The sequence below is a fragment of the Pongo abelii genome, chromosome 11, assembly GCF_028885655.2.
Source record: "Pongo abelii isolate AG06213 chromosome 11, NHGRI_mPonAbe1-v2.0_pri, whole genome shotgun sequence".
NCBI lineage: Eukaryota > Metazoa > Chordata > Mammalia > Primates > Hominidae > Pongo > Pongo abelii.
The window spans coordinates 34,515,971-34,543,424 of record NC_071996.2 but is presented as its reverse complement, the minus strand read 5'-3'; the positions used below and the strand labels follow the sequence as shown (position 1 = coordinate 34,543,424).

General features: G+C 34.0%; 1 protein-coding gene across 9 annotated transcripts in view; it reads right to left on the bottom strand.

The window, feature by feature from the left end:
* Positions 1 to 334: 334 nt before the first annotated feature.
* The window catches only part of SLC35F5 (solute carrier family 35 member F5), a 44,259-nt gene continuing 17,139 nt past the window's right edge, over positions 335 to 27,454 (bottom strand). For 3 of the 9 annotated variants that reach the window (XM_054548723.2, XM_054548724.2, XM_054548725.2), the window contains 9 exons: positions 22,411 to 22,492; positions 21,222 to 21,309; positions 18,210 to 18,274; positions 15,998 to 16,102; positions 11,941 to 12,100; positions 9,656 to 9,746; positions 5,627 to 5,781; positions 4,318 to 4,411; positions 337 to 1,753 (listed from right to left, as the gene is read on the bottom strand). In XM_054548723.2, coding sequence (XP_054404698.2) covers positions 4,336 to 4,411; positions 5,627 to 5,781; positions 9,656 to 9,746; positions 11,941 to 12,100; positions 15,998 to 16,102; positions 18,210 to 18,274; positions 21,222 to 21,309; positions 22,411 to 22,492 — 822 coding nt within the window. In that variant the 3' untranslated portion in view covers positions 337 to 1,753; positions 4,318 to 4,335. 9 annotated transcript variants of the gene reach the window in all.

Here is a 27,454-nt window from a genome sequence, read left to right as displayed (position 1 = left end):
CACCTCTACTACTTCAACTATTTTACCCTGTAAATTGCTGAAGGTCTTTGTGAACTGTCGAACAGCAAAAACAAAAAGTAGAGGTATCTAGATAATAAACTTCAACCAAAAGTAGTCCTTGAGTAATTAAAATGTTACTTCATTAAGTTCTTTTTAAAAGAAAATTCCTCAGAAGTCCACATTCTTTACATGCCTTCACCCTGTTGAGCTAAACAGGTCAAAAGTATAATAAACTCAACATTATTTTTAACTTGCATTATTGGTGGTGCCAAATGAGAAAAGAGCTGTTTTTGCCACTTTGGGCTGGATGATTAAAAAAAAAAAAGAAAAGAGAGCTGTTTGTATTTTAAATTTAATATCATAAACAATTTTTAAAGGTAATATAATATAGAAGTTCTCAGGATGAAACAAAAGGAAGGCTAAACTTCATTTTAGACTCATGGTAACACCAAAGTAATTTTAAGAATGTGAATAGGAAGCTAAACACTGCAAAGAGAATTCTTAAAAATCAGATTAGTTAAGAAATTTTGAAGAGAACTAAACTCTTCACAGAAAACTTGAAAAGAATATTGATTAATCAAAAGCCTGTGAATCCTGGGACATATGTTTACTGATATCTATGGTGAATAGAGTCCAGGAGCAGTTGCACAATAAGTACATGTAAGGCCTAAGTTTAAGAATTGCAATTAGGAGTATTTTACATTTAATTTAATCTTAGTAGAGGAAAAGTTCTGATGTGATTTTAAAAACAGAATCCCTTCTCGCCTTACTTACTTGGTACTTTAACCATTACAAATTTATTCAGGAAAACTAAAATTATTTAAAGAAGAGACATCTAGTTCTAGAGTAATGTGGCACATTCCTATGTGAAAAAAATTAGAAATCACTTGATACATCTATAATACACAAATACACATATAAACATTGTATTTTAATAATACTCTTTGTCACTTCAATTTAAATCATTCCATTATGAAAATTTCTTAATTGAAGGGAGACTATTTCTTCAAAACTCTAAATTAAACAGAGCTTTATCAATTAAGTTTACAGCAATATAGCCTTTAGAAATACACATTTCTTCATTTTATAATAATACTTCCCCTTTAAAAATTTGCCATGGCTTGTCACAGATTTAAAATACAAGGCACCTAATGCTATAAAAGAATAATACAGTAAATGTAGTGTAAGTGAACCAGATATTTTCTCATATATTTATTCTTTTTAAAGTCCCATGAAATTTGCACAAACATGCTTGTTGCATAAATTAAACATTTTTTGTGTGGTTAATTTGCAATATTCTACAAAACCCAAAAATATAATCCACACTTATTACAGGTAGCTTATTTTAGCATTTTACCTGTCAGAAACACTGGTCTATGAACACTTAAGTGATTTCTTGAAAACATTTTCATAATATATTCCAGCATTTAACATGTGAAAATAAAGTCCCAGAACATTAGGATTTATTCCTTGATTAGTTCAAATGATTTCAATAGCTGAATTCCTTGAGATGTGTAAGGCAGGTTGGTCCTTTGGACGGACTGTAGACTGGAACTTCCTATAACTGTAGTGATATGTACACAGCTACATAGCAAAGTGCTTCATTATGAAAATGAAGAAAACAGGTATGAGAAAAATATATTTTAGAGTTTCAAAGAACTGAAACTGTTATTTTTCAGACTAGGCACTGAAACATTTTTTCTACAAAAACTTGCCAGAGATTGTCTCTTCGCTGTATAGTTCCATTATCAAGCTAAAAACAGAAACCACAGAAATGTGATTAGATTATAATTTCACAGTTTTAGTTTTCTATAGTTTACATTTTAAAAAGCAAATTATCCTAAAATTGAAATACCTATTTTCACTGTATACATACTTAATAACTGGACACTCAAATTTGGAGTACTAAGAACTTATGAATGTGACTTCTATAGCAATGTCAAAAGCTGACATCAACACTAAAGATTGTGTATTAGCAGTTAGTTGTACTCCTGGTATATTCCACCATTACTCCTGCAAAGACAAAGACACCTGCCCAGTCTATTCTACTCTATTGCAATCCATCCTCTCTAGTCTTCACTCTTTCTTCTTTACCCAGCTCTCACTTCTAAAAATACTGAAACCTTGCTGGATATGGGTAGGTTTAAGTGTGAGTATGAGAATAATGCACAGCATATCCAAGAAAAATAATGCATAAATTACAGCATTAAAAAGCTTTCAAGAATACAAAGTCCTCACTTAATGTCATAGGTTATAGGAAACTGACTTTAGGTCCCCGAATAACATTGTTTTGTTCAGTGTTGTTATGTTATAATGTTGATGCAAAAAAAAATAGTTTTGCTGTAATTTTGCTTAAAGTCACAGTTTATAAGAACCTATTGATGATGTTAAGTGACGACTTACTGTAATTGTGTTTATGTTTTTTTTAAATTTAAAGATGGCACATAAACATATATTTAGTTCCACTTGTTCTCCAAAACCTCACTAAAAAGGAAACAAAGGGTTAAAAAATATATTTTTTAACAGAAATAAGGTCTCACTATGTTGCCCAGGCTAGTCTCAAACTCCTGAGCTCAAGTGATCCTCCCTCCTCGGCCTCCCAAAATGCTAGGATTACAAGCATGAGTCATTATGCCCAGCCTGGAATTTTTTTCTTAAAAGGAATAAACCACATGGACAAAAAGAAAAGTAGAGAGATGAAAAAATAACAGCCAACTCTTTGTTAGCAATGGAAAAATGGGACCAGATATCTCTGTAAGGAGGGGTGAAGAAACAACTAAAAACAAGAAGACTGGTATAATGTCTATAGAAAAAGCAGACAGACACTCAGATGCCCTCTCTTACTTTTCACAGTTGGCCAAGTGCCTTTTCTCTATCCCAGGAGAAGACTTTAAGGTTTACTCTCCAAAAAGGGTAGTAACAGAGAATCTCTGGATAAGTGAAATAGCAGGACGAATCCTACATAGCTCAGTTATAAGTAACAGTTTTTTAGTGACAACAATATAAACACCGACTACAGATCTATACAAAATTATGCAATAACTATACAGGGATGATGAGGAGGCAGAACTGATATAGAGATAGAAGGCATGTGAGGTGGGAGCAGAGGAGGAGTAAACTTGAAAATAATCTGTCCTCATCTGTAAACTTGAAAAGTCAGCTGAAGATGCCTAAAACCGAGAACTCATGAAACACAAGTCATAAGCATGATACTTAGGGAGACAAGAAGGAAAATACCAAAAGAATCAGCTAAGAGTTTAATTTCCTCAGAGTGGGAAGAAAATGAAAGCAGGATGAGCAGGGCAGGGAAGGGCAGGGGTAGCTGCCTTGTACAAAAAGTCTTGGAGAACTAGAGCTCAAACCATGTGCAGGTATAAACTAGATTTAAAAACAGCACACTAAAGAAAAACAGAAAACCAGGACCATTAGCTGTAGGTTAGAAGCAAGTTTACCATGAGGATAATGAAACAATCTTCAAGGCTAATATAAGTGTTAACAACTGACAGGAGTTGTACAATGTTCTAGATAGGGAGGGAAAACTCAGTAGCAATCAAGAAACATTTCAATATAAATTGCCTAAAGATGTCTTAGAAAAACTAGAAAAATTCTAGTAGTTTACTGTGATCTTTCATTCTAAATAAATAATCACTTTTGTACCTGCAAAATCTGTATGTTGCATTTAATTCAAGCATTCATTCAGCAAAATATTAAATGTCATGTACTCTATCATCAAAGACATATAAAAGACACTATTTCTTAAAATGTAAAAAATGGAAAAATATTCCAGAAGCATTGTTAAATGACAAAGCAATGTCAGAGAATGAGGATAAACACTGTGCCAGTTATGTAAAACACACACATAAAGACTAGTATTTTCCAACCAGTATATTGTACACCAGAATATTACATTTTTCTTTTATCATCAGAGAAAAAATATTTTTCTAAAGCATATTATTAAATAAAATGACCCTTAGCATGAATAAAAATGTGTTAAAACTTTCTGATCATTTGAGTCAGGCACTGTTATACATACTTTATATTTACCAAGTATTTACTATCTTAACACCTTCATAAGGGAGGTTCTACTGTAATCCCATTTCACAAATAAGAAAGCCGGAGCATCAAGAGATTAAGAACCTTGCATAGGGCCACACAGCTAGTATGTGGAGAAGATGGAACTGGAGTCCAGGCTTTAGCCCCTTTAGCCTTTAAGGCTGTATTGCCTCTCAAACAACTAATTATAGAAAATCAATCCTTTGTTGGAATATTACACAAATAAGAACCTTATTCAATACTAAACCCAGCTCACATACAAACCTGGGCTACAGACAACAGCTAACTATCTCCATCCTCCTGAGAAACACTGTGCATAGAAATGAGACTCTCACACTGTTCGCTGTCTTCTGGAACTCTTAAGAGAAAAAAAAAAAAAGCAATAATTAAGGAAAGCTTTAGAGCTGAAAAGGAACCTTAAACCTTATTTATTCCATTGGCTGAGGCTATGTGGACAGGATGCAAGTCAGTGGCAGAACCAACACTAGGATAAAATTTCCCAAGAACTTGTCCCAAGTTAGTGTTTTTTGTTTTTGTTTTTTAAATAAGAGATAGGGTCTCACTTTTTGTTTTTTAAATAAGAGACAGGGTATCACTTTGTCACCCAGGCTAAAGTGTAGTGGTGCTATCATAGTTCACTGCAGCTTTGAATTCCTGGGCTCAAGTGATCCTCCTACCTCAGCCTCCCAAGCAGCTTGGGACTACAGGTATATGCCATCATGTCTGGGTAATTTTTTTTTTTTTTAATTTTCTTAGAGACAGGGTCTTGATATGTTTCCCAGGCTGGTCTTGAGCTCCTAGCCTCAAGCAATTCTCCCACCTCAGTCTCCAGAGTCACTGGAACCAAGTTCTTTTTATAGCAAAATGTAAAAAGCTTTCATTCTTAAAAAGAAAGAAATTGGAAAGAAAAACTGAGGCAATACTATTCTATCATGAATTATGTTCAAACCAATAAAAGTTTTCTATATTTAAGTTTGTTATGGCAAAACAGTAAACCTTTTAGTATTACCTGTGAATCAAAATTTTTTTTAAAAAATGTAGTTACTAGGCAGGCAAATCACTTGTGGTCGGGACTTCAAGGCCAGCCTGGCCAACACGGTGAAACCCTGTCTCTACTTAAAATACAAAAATTAGCTGGGCATGGTGTTGCATGCCTGTAATCCCAGCTACTCAGGAGGCTGAGGCAGGAGAATCACTTGAACCCAGGAAGCAGAGGTTGCAGTGAGCTGAGATCGTGCCACTGCACTCCAGGCTGGGCTACAGAGCAAGACTCTGTCAAGAAAGAGAAAGAAAGAGAAGAAAGAGAAGAAAGAAAGAAAAGGAAAGAGAGAGAGAGAGAAAGAAAAGGAAAGAGAGAGAGAGAGAAAGAAAGAAAGAGAGAAAGAAAGAAAGAGAAATAATCTTATTACCCAAAAGATCTAAACAAATTATTTTATTTTTATCTGCCGTAACATATAAGTTATCATCTTTCAATAATTCCTCACAAAATCTCTAAAAGCTAGGCCAGCATGATGCGATTCTCAGTTATCTAGCAAACGCTATTTTTAAAAATGTGTATTGAGACTAAACTTACCTCTGAATTCGATGTTTTCTGCATATAAAAGCAAATATTCTTCTGATTCCCACCATCACAGGATCCCAGTTATTATAATGGCATAGGAGAGTTACAATAAAAAATGAAAAAAATACAGGGATAGCTCCTGCAAAAAATAACCAAGAAAACTGCACCTAAAAATAAAAGATAGAGGAAAAAACACACCCACAATTATCATTAAGGCAATTTCCCCCTTCAATGTAACTTTTCTGTTTGTGAAAACTAGCAGGAATAAGAAAAATGGGAAGACAAAATTAAACACTAACAATGTATTAAGTGTATTATTATTAAATAAGAATTCAAGACTTCAACTTACAATTCCATGTACCTAAATTACCAACAACAATAGTTCTTGCTTGGAAAATAGGCTAAAGGAAAGCCAAGAAAGCATACTTTCCATTTATAGGCATTGTACACTTAGAGTAGAGATATACAGTATGAAACTTTGGTCCTGCACACCATGTTGCTCATTTCTTCTTCACTGTTTACTGCCTAGTCTCAAGTGGGTCTCTCTCCCTCAGTTTCTGAAGTCATCTCAAAAAATGTACGTTTTCGTAAAAAGTTATAGTTGTGGTATGCTGTGTATGCTACAGTTCTTATGACAGTACCAAAAACAAATTAAGTGCAAATTTGACACTCAAAACTAGCTTATCCAGTAATAAATGAAAAAAGCTCAAAATGAAACAATGACCAAGTAAAATAAAGAAAAAAATACAGAAATATTTTTACTAAGGAATGTTAGCCAGAGAAGACAAGCAACAAGACAAGCCTCATCAGTGATGTCAACAAGTCTGATCCTCCAATCCATCATTTATCAGGGTTGTCAAGAAAATAAAAAATATCTGTAAGCAGGGTGGAGGTATTAAAATCAAAAAGAAAAAAATAAATAAGAAAAAAATAAGAAAAACAAATACATAAATAAAAAGAAAATAAAAAACAATGAGATGCCATCCAAAACAAAACTCATTCTTCCCTTTCACTAGTTCACTTTTACCATCTAGACTCAGCGAAAGATCAGAAACAACTGTCAAAGAAGCCTATACTGATCAACCACTGAGACTTAAGTGTAACACACAGGAGGTTTGCTTTAAAAATAATGATGAAAATAGTAACTTCTATCTATAAAATAGGGAAGGAAAACTGTGTTTGTCCTCTTTGAGAATTTAAAAAAAAAAAAAAAGGCACGGACTCATAGGTAAGACTCCCTCTGGTGAAAAACATATACTATTCCATTTCATAGCACCATTAGTCAGAGTAAACGAGTTTTGTGAGCATAATGTCTTTTATGAGGGAACTCACAATGCATAACACAAGAATAATAACTGACAATTTTTAACATGCATGCCCTATTTGTATGGTACTCATACACAATGACTGAGTCAGCCTAAGAACACCCTGGAAAGAATAGTCATTAAACTGAAAAGCCTTCATTTAGTTATGAAATTACCAATATATTTTAACATATTCCTGGAATATTTGCCAGAATGACTAATAATCAGGAAAAACCATGCTGCATTTAAATTATCCAAGATCAGAAAAGGTATTAAGAAGTTATAAATAATGCGATTAAAAATGTAGATATAGTTGATAGAATTATTTCATGAATATTCAACTGAAAATCTTATTTCATAACTGAATCAAAGCAAACTTAATAAAGATAGATAAAGCCCTAGAAGACTTTAGAAGGCAAGTTCACTTTCCACAATGTACTTGTTTATATGTTGTCTCATAATAAAAAACTTCTAATTTGATTTCCAACAAGCTAAGACAAAAGAAATGAAGCCATTTATTACAACAAAGAAAATTACCTATGTAAACAAAAATTTTTTTTCTAATTCCTAAATATATCTGAATATCAAATAGAATATGATCAGGGATGCTTCCTAGTATATAAAATGATTATAAATAGATTTAAATAACCAATTTGTTTCAAGCACAATGTTAATAAATGCTAACATTTCAGAAGCTATATATAAATACAGTTAGCTAATTAAACCTAAAAACCCTATAAAAGTAGATTTCTGTTATCATGTTTCTGTTACAGTTCTGGACACACCCTGCTGCTTTTTCCAGATGGAATCTCCCTAACCTCAATCCTGACACCAACACACAGCCTGCTCCTTTAACTGACTGCCCAGTTCTAGATATGAAGACAATCAAGAACACCAAATCTTTTCTTGATTGTCTTCATATCCAGAACTGGGCAATCAGTTAAAGTTTGGTTATGTTTTTATAATTAATTGCATGTGCATACATTTCCCCCTGTTTTGTCTTTATCCTAAAAGACTTTATTAAACAAATTATAACCATTATTGTTTGTAATGATAATTATGAAATGACTAATCATTTAATACAATTAGGTCCCCTGTGACTATTTTCTTAAAAATTCCTGAACATTAAGCTGCAATTTTTTTTCAATCTACGAAAGCTTACGTTTTTAAAATATCAGTACAATAAAGATGATTTACACAGTAGTCTACCAAAATCCTCTAACAAGTAGCACCTTCCCAGTTTCACAACCAGTTTGGTTCATATTCAGGATTATGACCTGAAGATGAAGAAGGGCCTAGATATTAATTAAATCTATAAAAGAATGATGTGTAATAATGTGAAATGTTAGTGTTATATAGAATATCCACATTCTTTGAAAATGCAAGTTATGTAAGATAATTAATTCTCAATTAAGGAGAGAATCTCAGTTCTTTAACCATGACAAATAAGTAAGAATTTACTGAACCATAAAACAAAGTTAAATATCAGTAAAGAATTATTTTATAAATAAAATAAAATAAAAATTTATTTTATAAATAAATTTTATAAATATAAAATATATATATAAATAAATACAGAGCACTAAGCATATTTTGCTTTTATCTTTTTTTTTTTTTTTTTTTTTGAGATGGAGTCTTGTTCTGTTGCCCAGGCTGGAGTGCAGTGGCATGATCTTGGCTCACTGCAACCTCCGCCTCCCAGGTTCAAGTGATTCTCCTGCCTCAGCCTCCCAAGTAGCTGGGATTACAGGTGCACACCATCACAGCCAGCTAATTTTTGTATTTTTAGTAGAGACGGGGTTTCACCATGCTGGCCAGGCTGGTCTCGAACTCCTGACCTCAAGTGATCTGCCTGCCTCGGCCTCCCAAGTGCTGGGATTACAGGCGTGAGCCACCGCGCCTGGCTAAGACCTAGAGAAAAATAGGTTTAAAATTTTGATTATTGCTTGTACACATTATAAGCCTTTGGGCCTTGAAGTATTTCCCTCTTCAAATTATATTAGACTAAAACACACATACACACATACACACACACACACACACATTTCTGTGACTTAGTAGTTGCAGTTAAAAGTTAAGTGACTACATATACTGAACTGTGTGATAAATGGCTATGCTCCATCTTTCAGTGCTGGGCAACAGCATACCTCTGTTCTTCCTGCTATACCCAGGAGCACTGAATAAACTCTTCCCTTCTAGGCTGCTGGCAGAAACATCCCAGATTCTCTTTTCTGTGGTGTTAGCATTGCCAATATTTATCACAAGAATCCCCACATCCATACTAGGCCTTCAGAGAAGAGGGATGGGATACCCACTCTGCTGAGTCCAGACAGAGATGGCTAACTTTTACTGCAAACAACATGATTCATGTGCTGCTCATTCAGCACAGTGTTAAGGAACCTGTGATAGGGTTTATCGCAGAAACTAAAATGCTTATATGATAAAATGTGACTTACCAAAGAACATCTGGAACAGAATCAGCTCAAAAACTGGAGAACTACATATGAAGATGATGCCCTTAACTTAGAAATTTAGGGAAAAGATTGAAAAGCTAAAAATGGAAATTATCTATTTCTTCAGTACTTTTTATATTTCTATGCAGTAAAGCACCTTGGGAGAGAAAGCATCAAGTATTATTTATGTTTGTATCCTTATAATTTAATCACATCTCAACTTTCATTAGGTTTGTTTTAATAACATACCTAAAATATCTATGAATAATAAATAGTTTCCTTACCTTTTGCATACACATGTCAGCTATTATGGACAGAGGTATTGTAAGGCTTAGTGCAAGTGTGCCTATCAATGATGAGGTAAGAAAACAGCCCCTAAAAAAAGAAAATATACATTTCTATATTTAAAAAATTAAACAACCAAAGAAAAACACTGAACAAAGACTTTCTATCCTATAATATAGCCTTGTGAGATCAGGAGCAAAGATAAGAGGCTAGGATGGATTGAGACATAAAATATAATAAAAGTTATTAAGATGATTCTCAAAGTTTTTCTTCAACTATTAAAAATACAAATATATAAGTATAAAAAGCTCAAAATATTTTATGCTATTTTCAAGATCTGTTTGCAGATATTATTCAACTTTGGGTGTATAGCTTATATTTCATTAATTTTTTTTAAAAACTGTTGAACAGTTATTACAGTTTTGTGATGATATGTAGATAACAAAGAAAACAGCATTAGTAACATTGCAGGACAATATTTCACACATAGACTTTAAGGAAGTGATAAGACAACATATGATTCTGTCACCAAGCAAAAATATCTCACCTTCATAAACACTAAAATAATGTGTTATTCTTTTGATTTGGCTTGGCATAAAAAAAGAAAGACTTGAATATTCTTAAAAAATATTTTCTTGTTGTTTTCCATTTTTCTAACAATTGTCCTAACCAAAAGCTAAGTAAGCTCTTTATTTTCACCTTGAATTATCAATGTGGGCATGAAATTTTGAAATATCTATCTGCATACAATTTTGTTGAATTGAAAGAAAATATTATACCCAATGGAGACACATGAGCCATTTATAAAGACTGATAATTTGGGTATATAAGGAGAAAATGAATTATAAGCCAAGATAAAACCATAATGTATATCGTTAGGACTACAGATCCATGGAAGTTATAGGCAAGTAAAATCTAGCTCAGTATATGTCAGAATTAATAATGCTGTCCTGCAATAAAAGGGGCTATCTCCCAATAAAGCGTCACTAGAAGTAATGAACAGAGGCTGAACAATGAGTCCTTATTGATGAGGTAAAGGAAACTTAAGTACTTGTGGTTCCCACTACTTAGCTGCTCTGTGAAAAGAGCATTCGGGGTCAAATACAGCATATGTTCTTGGATATTTATCATGCAGAGTACTCTAATAAAAAACCTGGGAGGTAGAATTATAAAGCCTGTTTGACTTAATCCAGCTTTTAAGGTGGATCCAATTTAGCTGATGGCTAAAGCCTTTTGTCATCTGTTAATAGTTGAGATTAAAAAAATCAAGTATCTAAAATGTACATAACTAAAGATGAAAAAATTAATGAGTAAATGGATTATGATTTTAAAGAATTTTAGATCAGCAAAGGAGTTTAGATAAGAACATAAATTACTACAATACAAAGTAAATCTTTAAGTATTACACAAAAGAGAGTGATATGGGGGATACCAAGAAAATAGGTATTCCTTAACTGGGCAGGGAGACACAGCACTATAGGCAGAGCATTAAGGAAGACTCCACAAAAAAGTCTATTTCTGTTGCAGTCTTTTGCAAGCGAAAACTAGTTAACAGTTTCAATGGGTATGTAATAAAATTCATTTTATTCATTTATGTTTTATTCATTCTATTCAAGTTTCTATTAAATAAAAATAGGACTAAGTATAAAGCTCTGTTATTTGAAAGGTCTCTCAAACTCCATACATGATACTGTCTTCAAATTATTTTAAGTTTATTATCACATATCAATATATTGCATATATAGCATATCAAAGTATGTTAACATCTCAAATCAATCAGAGTTTAAGGTTTACCTATCTGGCTCACCCATATGAAAGGTCCTGAAAATAAATAAAACAAAAACACCTATGAACAAGCAAACAGATATTCCAAAGCCTCTTAAATTTAAGCACCATCTCCTGGATTCTCAATTAGAACTCATGCATTCATACTTGGCATATATACCTCATATGTTTGGATATCCATTAGATAATGACTACTTTCATTTGCATAATACTCCACTTTCTAAAACATTTTTACAGATTTAGACCATTCATATTCATTCTTTCATTCAACAAGTTTTTATTGAGCTCCTTCTGTGGACAAGGCACTACTCTGGAATGGGCACACAGAAGTTAAAAAACAAAGTCCCTGCTCTAGTGGAGTCAAAGTATTCAGTTGTATGTGTGTTGCAGAATGGGGTGCACAGGAAGGGCCACCAGCAAACAGACAAATATAAACGCTTAAAATATCCAAAAATTAATCAACTTGATAATTAATAATTGGAGAATAAACAGTACATACCACAACCACAGGAACTCTGAGAGTACTGTTCCAATAAGGCCATTAATGATAATGCACATTAATACTACTTTATTGGGAAACTCGAAGTCCTCAAATCCAGTATAATGAAGTAAAAAGAAACCTGGCCATAAGAGCAGCAGATTAAACAAACCTACAAAACCTGAACATGTATAAAAGAGACAAAAGTTAAAATTGTGATTTATTTCTATTTTCCAAGCTTATTAACTCTAAAATCAAAATTAGATTTTGCACAAAACTACTCTGGGAGCTTTCCTTAGCTAAAACTTCTGTTGGTTTGTTTTTAAGTCAGTCCTGTGAAGCTCAACACCATAAAAAAAAAACTGTCTGAAGCAACTGGTGATCACTCAGTTCAACTATCCACATTGTATGGGAGCAACTACTGTGGAATAAACCACTTAGGACAACTCAGCAAGAAGGGCTGTTAACCTTAGCTACTGATAATATAGTGCACTAGAACTTAAAAGAAATAACTGGTATGTATGTGTTTGCATACTCAGCCTAAATTAGTTTTGAGGAATTAGATGGTTTGCTCTCTGATTCAATTATTTATGTCCAAAACACTTGTGCTATGCGAGCAATAATGGAAGAAGGTTCCAAAGGAGATAAAACTCTTGGTTCCTGCATTCCCAGACCTCTAACTAGTTAGTGAGAAAGTATGTACACACAAAGAGCTATTCAACATATGAGCAAAGTACAGACTGACTAGTTATTAAGGAAAGCCATCCCACATAGTGGTTAAGTGTGTGCTCGGCAGTCTGACTGCCTGGGTCCAATCCCAGCTCTATCTATCATTCAATAATAGTGCAAGCCTTATACCGCTTTAAGCCTCAGTTTTCCAATCTATAAACATAAAATAATGTTTAATAATATTTAATTAGGTTGCTGGGAAGATTAGACAAAACACATAAAATATATAGCATAGTATCTGGCACACAGTAAGCACTTAATAAAAGTTAGCTAATATTATTATAGAAATTAAGTTTATATATGACTATATACATGTGAAAGTAAAGACTATAAAGAAAAAAGATTACAATTGTATAATAAATTTTGTTGTACTTCCTATACAGTTTATGTCACAAATTTGCTATATGATTTATGTGGTAACTCTATAGCTTTCTTAAAAGAAAATTAAATTACAGTAGATATATAATTGATACTTACTATGTCACCTAAATAATAAACCGGTCATTAGGATGCCTAGTTAAATCTTAACAGGGCAGGAGCACCCACTCTCTATCTGATGCTAAAGACTCACAGCCACCCCACTTCTGTGAAGGGGGGCAAATAAGTCTGCCTTTCCCAGCAAGTTCCCACCCTCCACCCCACCCCATCTTCTGCAGCTCATGACTAATTGATGGAGGCTTTACGAGGCCGGCCATCACGACTCAAGGCCCAGACATATTAGCTGCTCTCCCTCTGCTCCCTGCCTCAGTACCTGCAATGAATTGGGCCAAAACTCAGTTATACTTGTGCGCCACCCGGTTCTTTCCCCTTCTCTATCTTGCTTCCTTCACTCCAACTTTTTCCTTCAGTGAACTCCCCAAAATAAATCACCCACACAAATTCCCCATCTCATATCCTGTTTTAGGCAGCCCAACTATTATGGTTTGGCTCTGTGTCCCCACCCAAATCTCATCTCGAATTGTAATCCCCACGTGTCAGGGAGGGACCTGGTGGGAGGTGACTGGATCATGGGGGCTGTTTCCCCCATGCTGTTCCCATCATAGTGAGTTCTTACAAGATTTGATGGTTTTAAAGTGTTTGGCAGTTCCCCCTTCTCAAGTTCTCTCTCTTGCCAGTGTGTAAAACATGCCTTGCTTCCCCTTCACCTTACGCCATGATTCTAAGTTTCCTGAGGCCTCCCCAGCCATGCAAAATTGTGAGTCAATTAAACCTCTTTTGTTTATAAATTACTCAGTCTCAGGTAGTTCTTTATAGCAGTGTGAAAACAGACTAATACACCAACTTAAGACATCTATTGATTAAAAAAAAAACAACAAAAGAACACATATACAGAAAGGACACACGACCTAAAATGCTTAAATAACATTACAAAGTTGTTTTAATGAAACACCAAAATGTGGCATTACCAAGAACTAAATCTATTTTCTAGTCCCTGAAGTGCTGAGTCTATGAAATCCCACATAAATTAACATCCTTTGACCTAGAGACAAAAGTCCCAATGACCCCACCTATTCCCTAGACTGCCCAGAATCTAGCTCCACATGTCTTTCTGTTCTTCTTCCACAAAGTGAAGTTCCAGCACAATCATTCAGATCTACTCACTGCTCCCTGTTAAGCCTCTGCTCACACTCCCTTGCCTGAAGAGCCCCCAACATCCCAATCCTAACTTCTCCGAATCCTGTCTATTCTAAAGCCCAGGGCAGATCAATATTGCTTTACATATCACATCACATATGAACAGGACCAACACAAGCTACATGTTTATAGGCACTCTCCCTAATATGAGTAAATTAAGCAATTTTTCTTGCAAGTTGTCAATGTTTAAATTTTTAAAAAGTACCACTGACCCAACCACCTACCTATAACACTAAAAAAAACTAGCATTTTATTCCATTCCAAATAAAATTTTCTATGACTCTCAAATAAAATATCATTAAAATTACCTTTTCTTTTTTAAGAGACAGCATCTTACTCTGTTACCCAGGCTAGAGTGCAGAGACACAATCATAGCTCACTGCAGACTCGAACTCCTGGACTCAAGTGATTCTCCTGCCTCAGCCTCTCATGCAGCTGGGATTACAAACACATGTAACCAAACCTGGCTATTATGCTATATTTCTTGAATTCTATATTTAAAAAGAATTTAAGCAATCATTCAGCCTCATGGCTTTTCAAACATTTTATTTTTGTTAGTCTTTAGGTACCAGTATTTAAACTATTTTTAGTTTTAAAATAGTTTTAAATAGTCTTTTAAAAAGAAAAATTAAATAGAAATGCAGTCTCCCTATGTTGCCCAGGCTGATCTTGAATCGTTGGCTTCAAGCAATCCTCCTGCCTCAGCCTCTCAAAGTGCTGGGATCACAGGCGTGAGCCACCATGCCCAGCCATAAGAAAAATCTTTACTACAAATTAAATTCTAATGCAAAATGCTCAACAAAGTAGAGCTGTTCCACAGGTGAAGCAGCAAAGGAGTCCAAGAACTAGACCCCTGCATGCAACTCTATTTCCTTCCAACCATCCCAGGAGCCTACCTATTCCCTAAATCACAGTTTAGAGGCCATTCGTCTCGTCCAATTTCCTCATATTGCAGATGCCTATGAGATAACTAAAGTTACAATAGCTGGATTCCAGGTCTCCTGACTCCTTGTAAGCTGCACTTTGAACTCTTATCACAGAGCTTCTTTATCTATTTATATTCAGATATCTTTTGAAAGATATCTTGTCAATGTGTTCTTCTTCTGCAGTCCTACAGACATCGCAAGTTCTTTCCTGAACTGATGTTAGGCAAAGGAAAATTTATAAACCATATCCAGCAACTATAATTGGGTAATTTGAGAATGAATCTATGTTATAAAAGTGTCTGTGTCTTAAAGATAAAATCCAAATGAAAAGCCTTTAAATGGCCTACAATTTTTAATGTACATAAGTACATAGACTGTGACAGCATTAAACACACAATTCAGGGGCAGTCTCCCCAATCCTTTGCTAACTATTCAAAAATGGCAAAATGTAAAATACAGCAGGTAAACTCTCACATGCTTACAAGAGCATAAATCTGTCATATCAATGAGATAAATATCTGACTTGCAGTCTGAAGACATCAATTTGAAAAAAGTGTTAGGAGTTTCCTTCTGTCTCACACTGAGGAGGTGGGCATTCCCTCATAGGTGCACAACTATGCAGGATAAAGTAAGGAAAACATTGGGATTGGCCTTCATAATCTTTAAATGGTTTTAAAGAATCATATGGAAGAAAAAAAAAGGCTTCCCTATTCCCTCCAAAAAACAAAAGCAAAACCCTGTGTTAATCATTTAGAGTAAATAGCCTCCCAAGTTAAACATATTCTTACCAAAGAACATTGGAATATCCAACTTGTCTTCTCTATCTACTTTTCTCTTAATCATAACAATATAGACAGCATAGAGCATGGCTCCAGCAAGAGACCAAATGGAACCTGTAAAAATGGACATGATTTAAAGCAATCACTCATTAACTCATTCAATATACACTTAAAATCCAATAATGTGTCAGATAATATTGCAAGAATATACAAAAGTGAAAAGATATATAATGATATAAATCACCTTTATATTGATATAAAGATATATAATGAAAAGGTATAGCCGACCCCATCCACGTCTTCTAGGAGTACAGGAAGGAGTTTAATGTGTTAACAAATAAATGCAAAAGCATTCACCTCAATGATCTGACCAAAACCTATACATATTATAATAATACAACTCCAAAGTAACACTTTGTTTTTAATTTAGAAATGCATGTTTCTTATTTTACCCTACATAAACAATCTTGACACCTGGCATTTTCCAACTTAACAAATGTCTCTTTCCATCACTAAGCTGTTGCTTGTATTGTCTTCCTTACCCCCATATATCATTCTTAATACGTATTGCACTACCACTCCCATCTTAAAGGCTCTGTTAAAGTTTCATTTCTTCCACAAAGCATCCTCTTTCTAATTGGCTGTATTTCTGTCCTGTCTTCTGTTTTAGACAATACTTACTATTGTCAAGTATGGTATTAGTTTAATCCCTAGTAGCTTCATTTTATAAATCTCATATTGTTCCAAATCAAGAACTCCTTGAAAACTGCAAACATATAATTTATACTTTTTAATGTTCCAAAATAGCTAACATAATACAGATCTCACAGTACATGAATAATAAACACTGATTCTCTTTATTAACTCTCTCTCAAAAACATTTAAACTTTTCAAAACAGCTAAATAATGTTCTGCCAAGTGGTCATATTCAATACTTTAATCAATTATTCAAAAGATGAATGTTTTATTAAATTTTTTTTATTATTTTCAAACTTTTTTTTAAAGCTAAGGAAAAGCCTGTCAACAAAATCTTGCATATACATGCACATACCAAATACATATATTGTTTTATATACACAAAGCTGCTCTGGTTGAGAAAGAGGTGAGGAGGTTCAAAGCGCAGCTCACTGGGTAGTAGCTAGGAATAATTTAGAAAGCATTGTTCTATTCAATAAACCTCAAATATCTAAAGAAGTATTCAAAGAGAAATAATTAATCTAGGTTTATTTTTTATTATGAGGCCTCACTATGCTGCCCAAGCTGGTATTGAACTCCTGGCCTCAAGCAATCCTCCCACCTTGGCCTCCCAAAGCACTGGGATAACAGGCATGAGTCACCATGCTCAGCCCAGCTAGGTTCTGATTACTTTTGTTTTTGTTAAGTCTAAGCAATGGATCAAAATCTAAGTGTTCACCATAGCAGTAACTATGAATCAAGAATCAAGAGTGAATGACAATATTCGTGGGTGAAGATATGACAGCAACAGGAAATTTGTATAGCCTCAAAGTATCCCCCACAAGATGCTTATTACTTACAATGGGAAAAATTAGTAACTTTACACTGGAGTAGGGTGGTTAATTTTAACCACCTTAAAATTAACATTACCAGCAACAGGACAAATCAATATCATGTGCCTTTTGGTAGAATGCACTGATCAGGAAACAATATCACTTCCATTATATTCTTACCAAAAATGCACAACCTCAATTTAACCAAAGAAAATGTCAGACAAATGCAAATTGAGGAACATTCTACAAACCAACTAGGTGGTACCCTACAAAAGTGTCAAGGTCATAAAAGACAAGAAGACTGAGGAACACTTCTGCATTTAAAGGAAACTAAGGAAACATGACAATTAAATGCAATAAATGATCCTAGATCAGAAAAAGAACATTAGTGGAAAAAATGGCAAAATTTGAAAAGGCTTTATAGATAACAGTATTATAATCAATGTTAATTTCTGATTTTTATAACTGTATAATAGTTATGTAAGTTGTTAACATTTGAAAAATCTGGGTGAAGGCTATGAGAATTCACTAAACTATTTACTCATTTTTTTATATTATTTCCAAAGGAGAAGTTAAAAAAAAAAACCCTGCTAGTGCCTACCCTTTGTACATGTATCTGTGCACATGAGCATGCATATTTAACTTTCTTGTTTACTCTAACAAAAAACTTTCTTGTATACTCTAACAGAGAGAATCCAGAGTCAAGTACTTACCTATTGTATCTCTTCCAGCAGATTTTTCAGACCCTGACAGGTTTACCAGTACAACACCTCCAATGCTATGAGAATAACAGTCATTAATGATGAGCTAAAGAATTCTGAAAAGGCTAATCATAAAGATAAAAATTATTTATAAGTGATCAAGACTAATCTCAACTTTGGGTAAAACTATCAAATAATTTAGCAATTTCAATAATAATATCTAACAATATCAATATAATATAGTGTTATATTTGTATTAACTCACTTAATCCTCACAGAATGTACAATATTATACCTTATAAGGAAGTGTTATTACTGCCATTCCCATTTTACATGTGAAAGCTAATACACAAAGAGGTAAGGTAACTTGACCAAGATCACATAGCCGAGACTGAAATACAGGCAGTTTTACTCCAGAGTCCATTGCTTTTATGTGCTATGCTATCCACTGTCTTTCAATTAAGAATGAATTAACCAACTTGTCATCCCTTTCCAGTCTTTCTTTTGGATTATACAAATATATCAAACCCATATAAATCCAGCAATGGTAGTACTCTTGCTTATTGGTAAAATCTAAATTAACAGTAAAACTATCCTCATGTGCTTAAACAATTTCACTAATCTCATGATTTTAGTGGATAAAAATAAGACTGAATTAAGGATGTAGAGATATCAGAGGTCATTCATAAACTCAATTGTTATTTGCTGAGCATCTAACATGGGCAAAGCACTGGGTTACAGAAGTGAACAATACAGATGTGGTTCCTGTCCTCAGGGAACTGTTTACATTGTCTTTCTATTTCTATGAATCTTATAAATTGTAACATGTTTTCAAGTAGATGAGATATTGCTAATTAAAAAAAAAAAAATTAGCCTAATTCTCTCACCCTGGTGAGAAAGACCAGGGTGGCAGTGGGAGAGGAAGATGAAAGAAAATATGTATTCCCTTATGGAAAGATGTCATCAGAACTCAAGTGTAGTCCTTACATTAAATATGCAAACCCTTCAATTAAATCATCACAATTTTCTGTAATAATCACTGTTCGTATTCAGATTCAGCTATTATTTATTGAGTATCCACAATATATTAGAAACCAGGGATTTTGTTTCGATTTAAATGAAGATGATTATGATAATGGCTAAATATAGTGAGCACCTCCTGTTGTGTATCAGACATTGTTCCAAGCACTTTAGAAGTTCTACTCATTTAATCCTCATAATAATCCTATGAGAGAAATCCTATTATTATCCCCAATATACAGACGAGAAAATTGGCACAGAAATGTAACGAACTTGTTCAAGATCTCAAAACTAGTAATGATGGAGATGGGATTGGATTCCAAGTTGTTTGGCTTGAGGCCACACTCTTGTCTCTCAATTGATGAAATGAGATTTCTTTGCTTAGATTCCCTTCAAAATTGTTGCTATGTAAAATTATTTTTATATCCTCAGAAATTGAATCTCTTAGTAAAATGCCAATTCAAAACAAAATATTAAACAATGTTTAATACATAATTCTTAAGAACATATACTTACACAAAAAAATTCTAAGTAACACTTTTTTTTAAAGGTACAGATAGTAAGTATTTTAGGCTTTTGGGCCACATGGCATTGCAATTCAACTCTGCCTCTGTAGTGCTAAAACGGCCATAGACAATTTGCAAATAGATGAGAGTGGCTGTGTTCTAATAAAATTTTATTTACAAAACCAGCAGCTGGCCCAACATAGTTTGCCAACCTCTGTTTGTCTACCTACTTTAATGAGAAGAAGTAATGTAGTCTGTCAAAATACTTACAAGTTCAATATTTTATATCCATTTCCTTCTTTATCAAGTCTTTATTAAGATACCACGAAGAAAAGTTATAAATTAGCACATATTTTAAATAAAGTTAAATAAAACCTCATTTACTTCTCCAATACAAATATATTTCCCTAATGCAAAAATTTGCTTGGCTTAAAACATTAGCAAACCATGTAAAAGAACAAATCCCTAGTGGCCATAAAGTCTAAATGATAAATTAAGTTGGATCAACCAGCTGCCCATTGGAGCAACTGTGGTTAATTTACCCTTATATCTAAAAAAGAAAAACATTTAATATTAAGAGCTACCAGTCTTACATGATTGTCCAATACCAGACACTTCGTAGCTATTACCACTAAACTTTAAAACAAGGCTGCAAGGTATAATAGACAATATCATTTTCTCAACTAGGAAACCCTTTCAGAGTTTAAGAAAACTGCCCCAGGGCAAAGAGCAGAGCTCTTATTCAATCTCAGCTTTGATAACCAAGAAACACCACTCTCCATTAAATCATCCTGCTACCTTCTCTGATTTTCTTTCATAAAAATAAGTTTTATTAAACCAACACATCTTTTTTCAGTACTGTCTATGGGCAAAGCCCTATGCTAGGTCTTTGATGACACAAATATAAAATAAGGCTTTGGCCTTCAAGGGTTTACAAACTAGTAGGGAAGACAAGACAAACATACACAAAGTTAAATAAAAATAAAATATTTAAGTATAGTTATCAGCAACACTAATATTATGCAGTAGTGCAAAATTGCCAAATAAATTATACAGAAAATAACTGAAACATCACCTGAGGCTTAGACAATTAGAGAAAACTGAACGTTAGCTTTCTAAGAGAAGTAGAAAAAGGAGAAATAAAAATCAAAACAAAGAGGGGAACTTGCCTTAAGAAAAAGAAATAGAAACTTGGGAGATTATGAGGATTAAGCTGCCACATTAAGTGTGAACGTCAGTCCAATACTTGATGAGTCTGCAGACACATGAACGGGAACCAAAGCAGCCTTGGGGTTTACCCTCTGGTTACCCTACCCAGGAAGGTTTAGAAACCTAGTGCAGGATGTGACAGGGCTAAGTAGCATCATGTCCACTTAAAGCCTTCTTTTATCCACATCTTTCTTTGCTCTTACAATATAAACTACCCTGGTGCCACTATCAGAAATTGTAACATTGTATTTTTAAGCAGAGTAAACCAGCTATCACACTATATGCTTACCTTAAAATTACAGCTAATAGTTTAGAAAGGGTAAATCTATCTCCACTGTTACTTGGAAATACTGCAGCAAGGATTAAGGTAAAAAGTCCTATGAGGAGAAAAGAATTTAAAAATGGTACATGAGTTTAAATACTGTCAACATTTTTACTACCAACTTCATTGTTTAAATAAGCAAATTATATACCTACCTTTCAAATTATTTTTGTCACTCTTAACTAAGAAAATGACTGCAGTTAAGTAATGACTAGACTGAAATGTTTAAAGTTCATGCATAAAATAGCCTCCAAACTAAACCATGTTTATTTCAACAGTACAGATCAAGTACAGTCCTATTTATTTTAAACTAATAGGAAACTTAAATCTTATTCAGAGTAACATGCTGACTTCATCATAATCAAGCCTGTGTCCTAAAGTTATTTTTATAGCTTCAAAAATACTTTTGTCTTCCAGATTTGAAAGGTGATTCAATCTTAAAAATAAAACACCTATCACAGGGCAAATTATAGTTCTGAAATAAGCAATTACATTTTAGCCAAAGGGTCTAGAAAAAGATCTCTGGAAAGGATGTGTGAAGGGAAAGGCAACTACAATACAAAAGGCCGGCCTATAAAACTGTAATATATTGTTATATAAAAAATATTGTAAAGTATTTGAAGGAACATAAATAGCACAGGCTAAGGCATGAAACTACAGTCATGCTTAACAACAGGGACAAATACAGAGAACATGTGTGTCGTTAGGCAGAGTCATCCTTGTGCCACCATCATAGAGCATACTCACACAAACCTAAATGGTATAGCCTGCTACACAGCTAGGCTATATGCTATAGCCTATTGCTCGTAGGCTACCAACTTGTATAGCATGTTACTGTATTGAATACTCTAGGCAATTGTAACACAGTGGTAAGTATTTGTGTATCCAAACATATTTAAACATAGAAAAGGTACAATAAAAATACAGTATTATAATCTTATGGGACCACCATCATATATGCAGTCTGTTGTAGACTGAAACATCATATGCAGCACCTGACTGTATACAGATTAAAAGGCAGTTATAATAGACTAATGTATATTAGAACTAATGTAAGAAGCTATAACAAGATAAAAATGTTGTATATGTATGCACATATATACCAGAAATACATACACTGATTTATAATGCAGATTTTTAAAGACAAATTTCTTACCGGAAGTTGAAGATAAAATATTAACTATAGCAACTTGTGTGTCTGAAAGTGCTTCTTGATATGACAAATTTGCCAAAAACCACTAAAGAAAAAGAAAACCAAAGTGAACCCTAATGAAAAACATGTTTACATCTGTCATTACAATTCAGAATTCCCTTTTTTGTTCTCCTCCTAAATACTGTTCTCACAAGATGTTTTAAAAGCTGCTTTGTACTGAAAAAATCACAGGCTCCCAAAAAAGACAAACATTTATAATCAGACCTAAGACCTTGCTACACAATTTCCCTTAAAATTTAACAATAGTTGGTTAACAATTAGCATTCAGGTTTTTTTTTTTTAATGAGAGTAAAATCAAGTATCAAATCAATTTAAAAATTTGCTTTATCTAGGCTGCGCGTAGTGGCTCATGCCTGTAATCCCAGCACTTTGGAAGGCTGAGGTGGGTGGATTGCTTGAGCCCAGAGAGACCAGCCTGGGCAACACAGTGAAACCCCATTTCTACAAAAAAAAAAATACAAAAATTAGCCAGGCATGGTAGTGCACACCTGTAATCCCAGCTACTCAGGAGGCTGAGGTGGGAGGATTACTTGAGCCCGGGAGGTTGAGGCTGCAGTGAGGCATGACTGCCTCACTGCTCTTCAGCCTAGGTGACAAAGAGACCATTTCTCAAAAAAAAAAAAAAAAAAAAAGTTGCTTTATCTAAGTACTGCTGACACTCTGTTATCTAAATCATATTTAAATTTGAGAAAATTCTCCAACATTAGAATACGTATAGATGAAAACAGCATAATGTAGATATCTATTAAACCAGATGACGTGCATGGATATGGATGGACCTAGCTAGCTAGCTGGATTGAAAAATAAAAGGCTATATTCACTTTGGAAATTTAGAAATGTCCTATGAAAATGTTAATTTATTGATTAATTGTGATTGCTTTTCTGAATCTCAGTTTGGAGACACAACCCAAAGAGTTCTCATAACTTTGGATACAGTGAAGGAAGTTTTCCAGCTATCAGGACTTTTTTAAAAAAATTCTTTCTTCTCTTCCACTTATCTAGGTTAGGATGGAGAATAAGAAATAATACTTTTTTTGATGAAGGCTGGAAGGATGTGTGTGTGTCCAAAGTTCAGTAATTTTCACTGATAATTCATTCATTTTTTGTGGATAACACTTTTTTACTATCTGAAACAATGCTACTATGAATATCTTCATTCTAGTACACGCCTGCCACCTGGTGCATAAGTACATGAGTGTCACCAAAGCATACACTAAGATTGCTGGGTCAAGCAAAATAAACTAATGGCTACTGTTTTTGGTGTCTCTGTTACTTACACTGGTTGACTCGAAGAGTTATTCCACCAAATGATTTATCTCTATTAAGAGAAGGACATCTCTCGATCTCTCTCAGAGCTTGTGACTGAGTAGTTTTACATTAGTATTTACATTGCAAAGAAGCAGTAGAGACACATGATTGTAGAGCACTACCAGAACGCAGCAGATGGCTGAGAGCCTAGTAGTCTCCATTCAGTCCATACTGTACTCAAGGCTAAAGCCAGAATGAAACTGTGGCAATGTGGTTCTGATTCCATCTGCAATCCTTTGATTTCCTAGATAATTTCACATGCCTATCTAGATAAAACAAGTTAACAATTGATGGGCAATATCAAACATATATGGCAAGAGAAGCCACAATCTGCATGCCAATGAAGTGCTAGAAGATTCTACCCTTAATCTTATCTGTCAAAGATTTTCTCCATGAGCAGATAATGCTCACAGAGTGATTATTAGCTTTCTTGACCCACTTCTCTTACTATTTTTATACTTAAATATTGTGCTTATTTTCCAGACAACCTCACTGGTCCATGCTAATGCAAGGTAAATAAATAAAAAACAGATCACTTAGATAAGAAGCATTCAAAGGTTGTAAGAATCCTTCATTAGCTGTGAATTCTTTCCAGAATAACCTTCCCATTCTCTACCTCTCCCCAAACTCCATTCTCTGGCTCTTGTTTCCACAGCACCCTCATCACCAAAGAAGACCCGTCTCAACCATCCTCCAATAAAAATTGTCCATGCAACGTCTCCCTTCATTATTTCAGAGTTGAGGACAACCATTTATGAATAATTATAGCAAATAATTAATATATTTCATAATTTCATTAGTAATTCATTTTTAAATTGCATTAAACGTTAATATTTGATAAAAATTGTGTATGTTCAAGGTATATAACATGATTTAATATACACACGACATTGTCTACTGATTACCATAGTCAAATTAATTAGCACATCCATCATCACCCATAGTTACCATTTTTCTGTGTGTATATGTGATGAACACACTTAAGAATCTGCTCTTATCAAATTACAAGAATATAGTACTGTTATCTGAAGTCCCCATATACGTTAGTTCCCAGAACTTATTCATCTTATAATTGAAATAATGTACTCTTTGACCAACACGTCCCCATTTCCCTACCATTCTACTCTCTGGCAACCACCATTCTACTCTTTCCTTCTTTTTTAGATTCTACATACATAAGTGAGATCATATTTGTGAGTATTTGACATTCTATGCCTGGCTTATTTCATTTAGCATAATGTCTTTCAGGTTTGTCCATGTTGTTGCAGATGGCAGGATTTCCTTCTTTTTAGAGCTGAATAATATTACATTATGTTCAGCCATGAAAATGTACTATATATATTCATCCATCGATAGACACTCAGGTTGTTCCCATATCTTGTCTATGATGAATACTGTAAAATAAACATGGAGGTACAGATATCTCTTCGAGATACTGATTTCATTTACTTTGGATATGTAATAAGAGATATTCTTGATAAAGCCAGTATCACCTCAATTATATTTTACAGAAAAAAAAAACCTAGTAAGACAAAAGATATTCAAAGAAGACTGGCAAATACAGTAATCATTAACTCCTTTTGATCTATACTGTCCAATACATTAGACGCTAGCCACACATGGCTACTGAGCAATTGAAATTGGCTGGTCTGAATTGAAAAGTGCTTTAAATATAATGCATACTGGGTTTAGAAGATTTTAGTACCAAAAAATAATGTAAACTATCTCATCAATAATTTTTACATCAATAACATGTTGAAATAATATTTTTACATATAGTGGGCTAAATATAAATATAATATTGAAATTGATAACATCTGTTTCCTTTTCCTTTTTTAAATGTATCTACTAGATAATTTAAAACTATGTTTGTGGCCTGCATTTGAGGCTCATGTTATATTTCTATTGAACAGCACTGCTCTTAACCTTATCTAAAGCTTATCATTATATTAAGCTAGGTTTCCAAAAAGCTAGTTTTCTCTCAGTATCTGCAGGGGATTGGGTCCAGGACCCCAATCCCAAAGGTATCAAAATCCAAAGACGCTCAAGTCCCTTACATAAAATGGCACAGCATTTGGATACAACTTACACACATCCTCCCATATATGTTAAATCGTCTCTAGATTACTTGTACCTAAGACAATGTAAATAGTTGTTGTGCTATTGTTTTTTAATCCCTATTATTTTTATTGTTGTATTGCTATTCTTCTATTTTTTCACCTTCATTATTTTTGATCTGTAGTTGGTTGGATACAAGGAGGGAAAACTCAAGGATTTGGAGGGCCAACTGTATGTCTGGACTATATTCCTCTGACTTCCCAAAGAAATGCCTTTATTTTAGTGTTAACTTGATTAATAATATTCTGCTATGTAAATCAAAAGAAAATCTTTGGGATTTGTAGTATGATAATTACATATGTAATAAAAATAGTTTAAAGTCTCATATATTCATGTTATTTTATTAGTTGGGATCTCTGTTTGCTTGTTTTAAATGAGTGTCAGGCAGGACTAAAATGTATTAATTATATGCTACCCAGTTTTCAAAGGAGATGTATAATAAAAGCATCTATAGTTGACCCTTGAACAACATGGGGATTACGGGACAACCCTCAGGCAATAAAAAATCTGCTATAACTCTTGACTCTCCCAAAATGTAACTACTGATAGACTACAGGTGACTGGAAACCCTACTAATAACATAAGTAATGATAAACAGATATTTTGTATGTTGTATGTATTGTATACTATACGCTTATAATAAAGTAAGCTAGAGAAAAGAAATGCTATTAAGAAAATCATAAGAAAGAATATATTTACTACTCATTAAGTGGAAATGAACCATCACATAAAGGTCTTCATCCTCGTCATCTTCATGTTGTGTAAGAAGGCTGGGGAAGAGAAGGGATTGGTCTTGCTGTTTTAGGTGTGGCAGAGATAGATGAAAATCTGTGTGTAAGCATACCTGCGCAATACAGACCCATGCTGTTCAAGGACCAATTGCATACGGTAAAAATTAAAACAAGAGTAAAAAGATAAGAGCCAGATTAAATGGGTAATGGAGTGGGAGCTGGCTGTGGAACATGATGATTATATCAGAAACTTCAGTTTAAAGGAAGAAAGCTACTTCAGGTGAGCACACAACTCATCTGTAGGCAAAAAGGCAGGGAGGCAATAGGAAAGCCCCTGAGTTACACAGCTTATTGTCTGTTAAAAGGAACTATCTCCCTTCCTTGGAAAAAGCAAATGTTTTCCTAACTTAAAACTCTGAGAGAAAGGTACTACGTAAATTGTTATGTAATAACACTACTCTTTAGAGCAGATGTAAAGGTATGTGCAGATAATAGTGTTTTTAAAAACTTTTTTTTGAAATTATAGTATACATAAAATATACCATTTGGATCATTTTTAAGTGTACAGTTAATGGCATAAAGTACATTCACATTGTTGTGCAACCATCACCCCATCCATCCACAGGATTTTTTTCTTTTTCTTTTTTTTTTTTTTTTTTTGAGACAGACCCTCGCTCAGTCACAGGCTGGAGTGCAGTGGCGCCATCTCGGCTCACTGCAACCTCCGCCTCCTGGGTTCAAGCGATTCTCCTGCCTCAGCCTCCTGAGTAGCTGAAACTACAGGTGCACACCACCATGCCCAGCTAATTTTTGTATTTTTAGTAGAGATG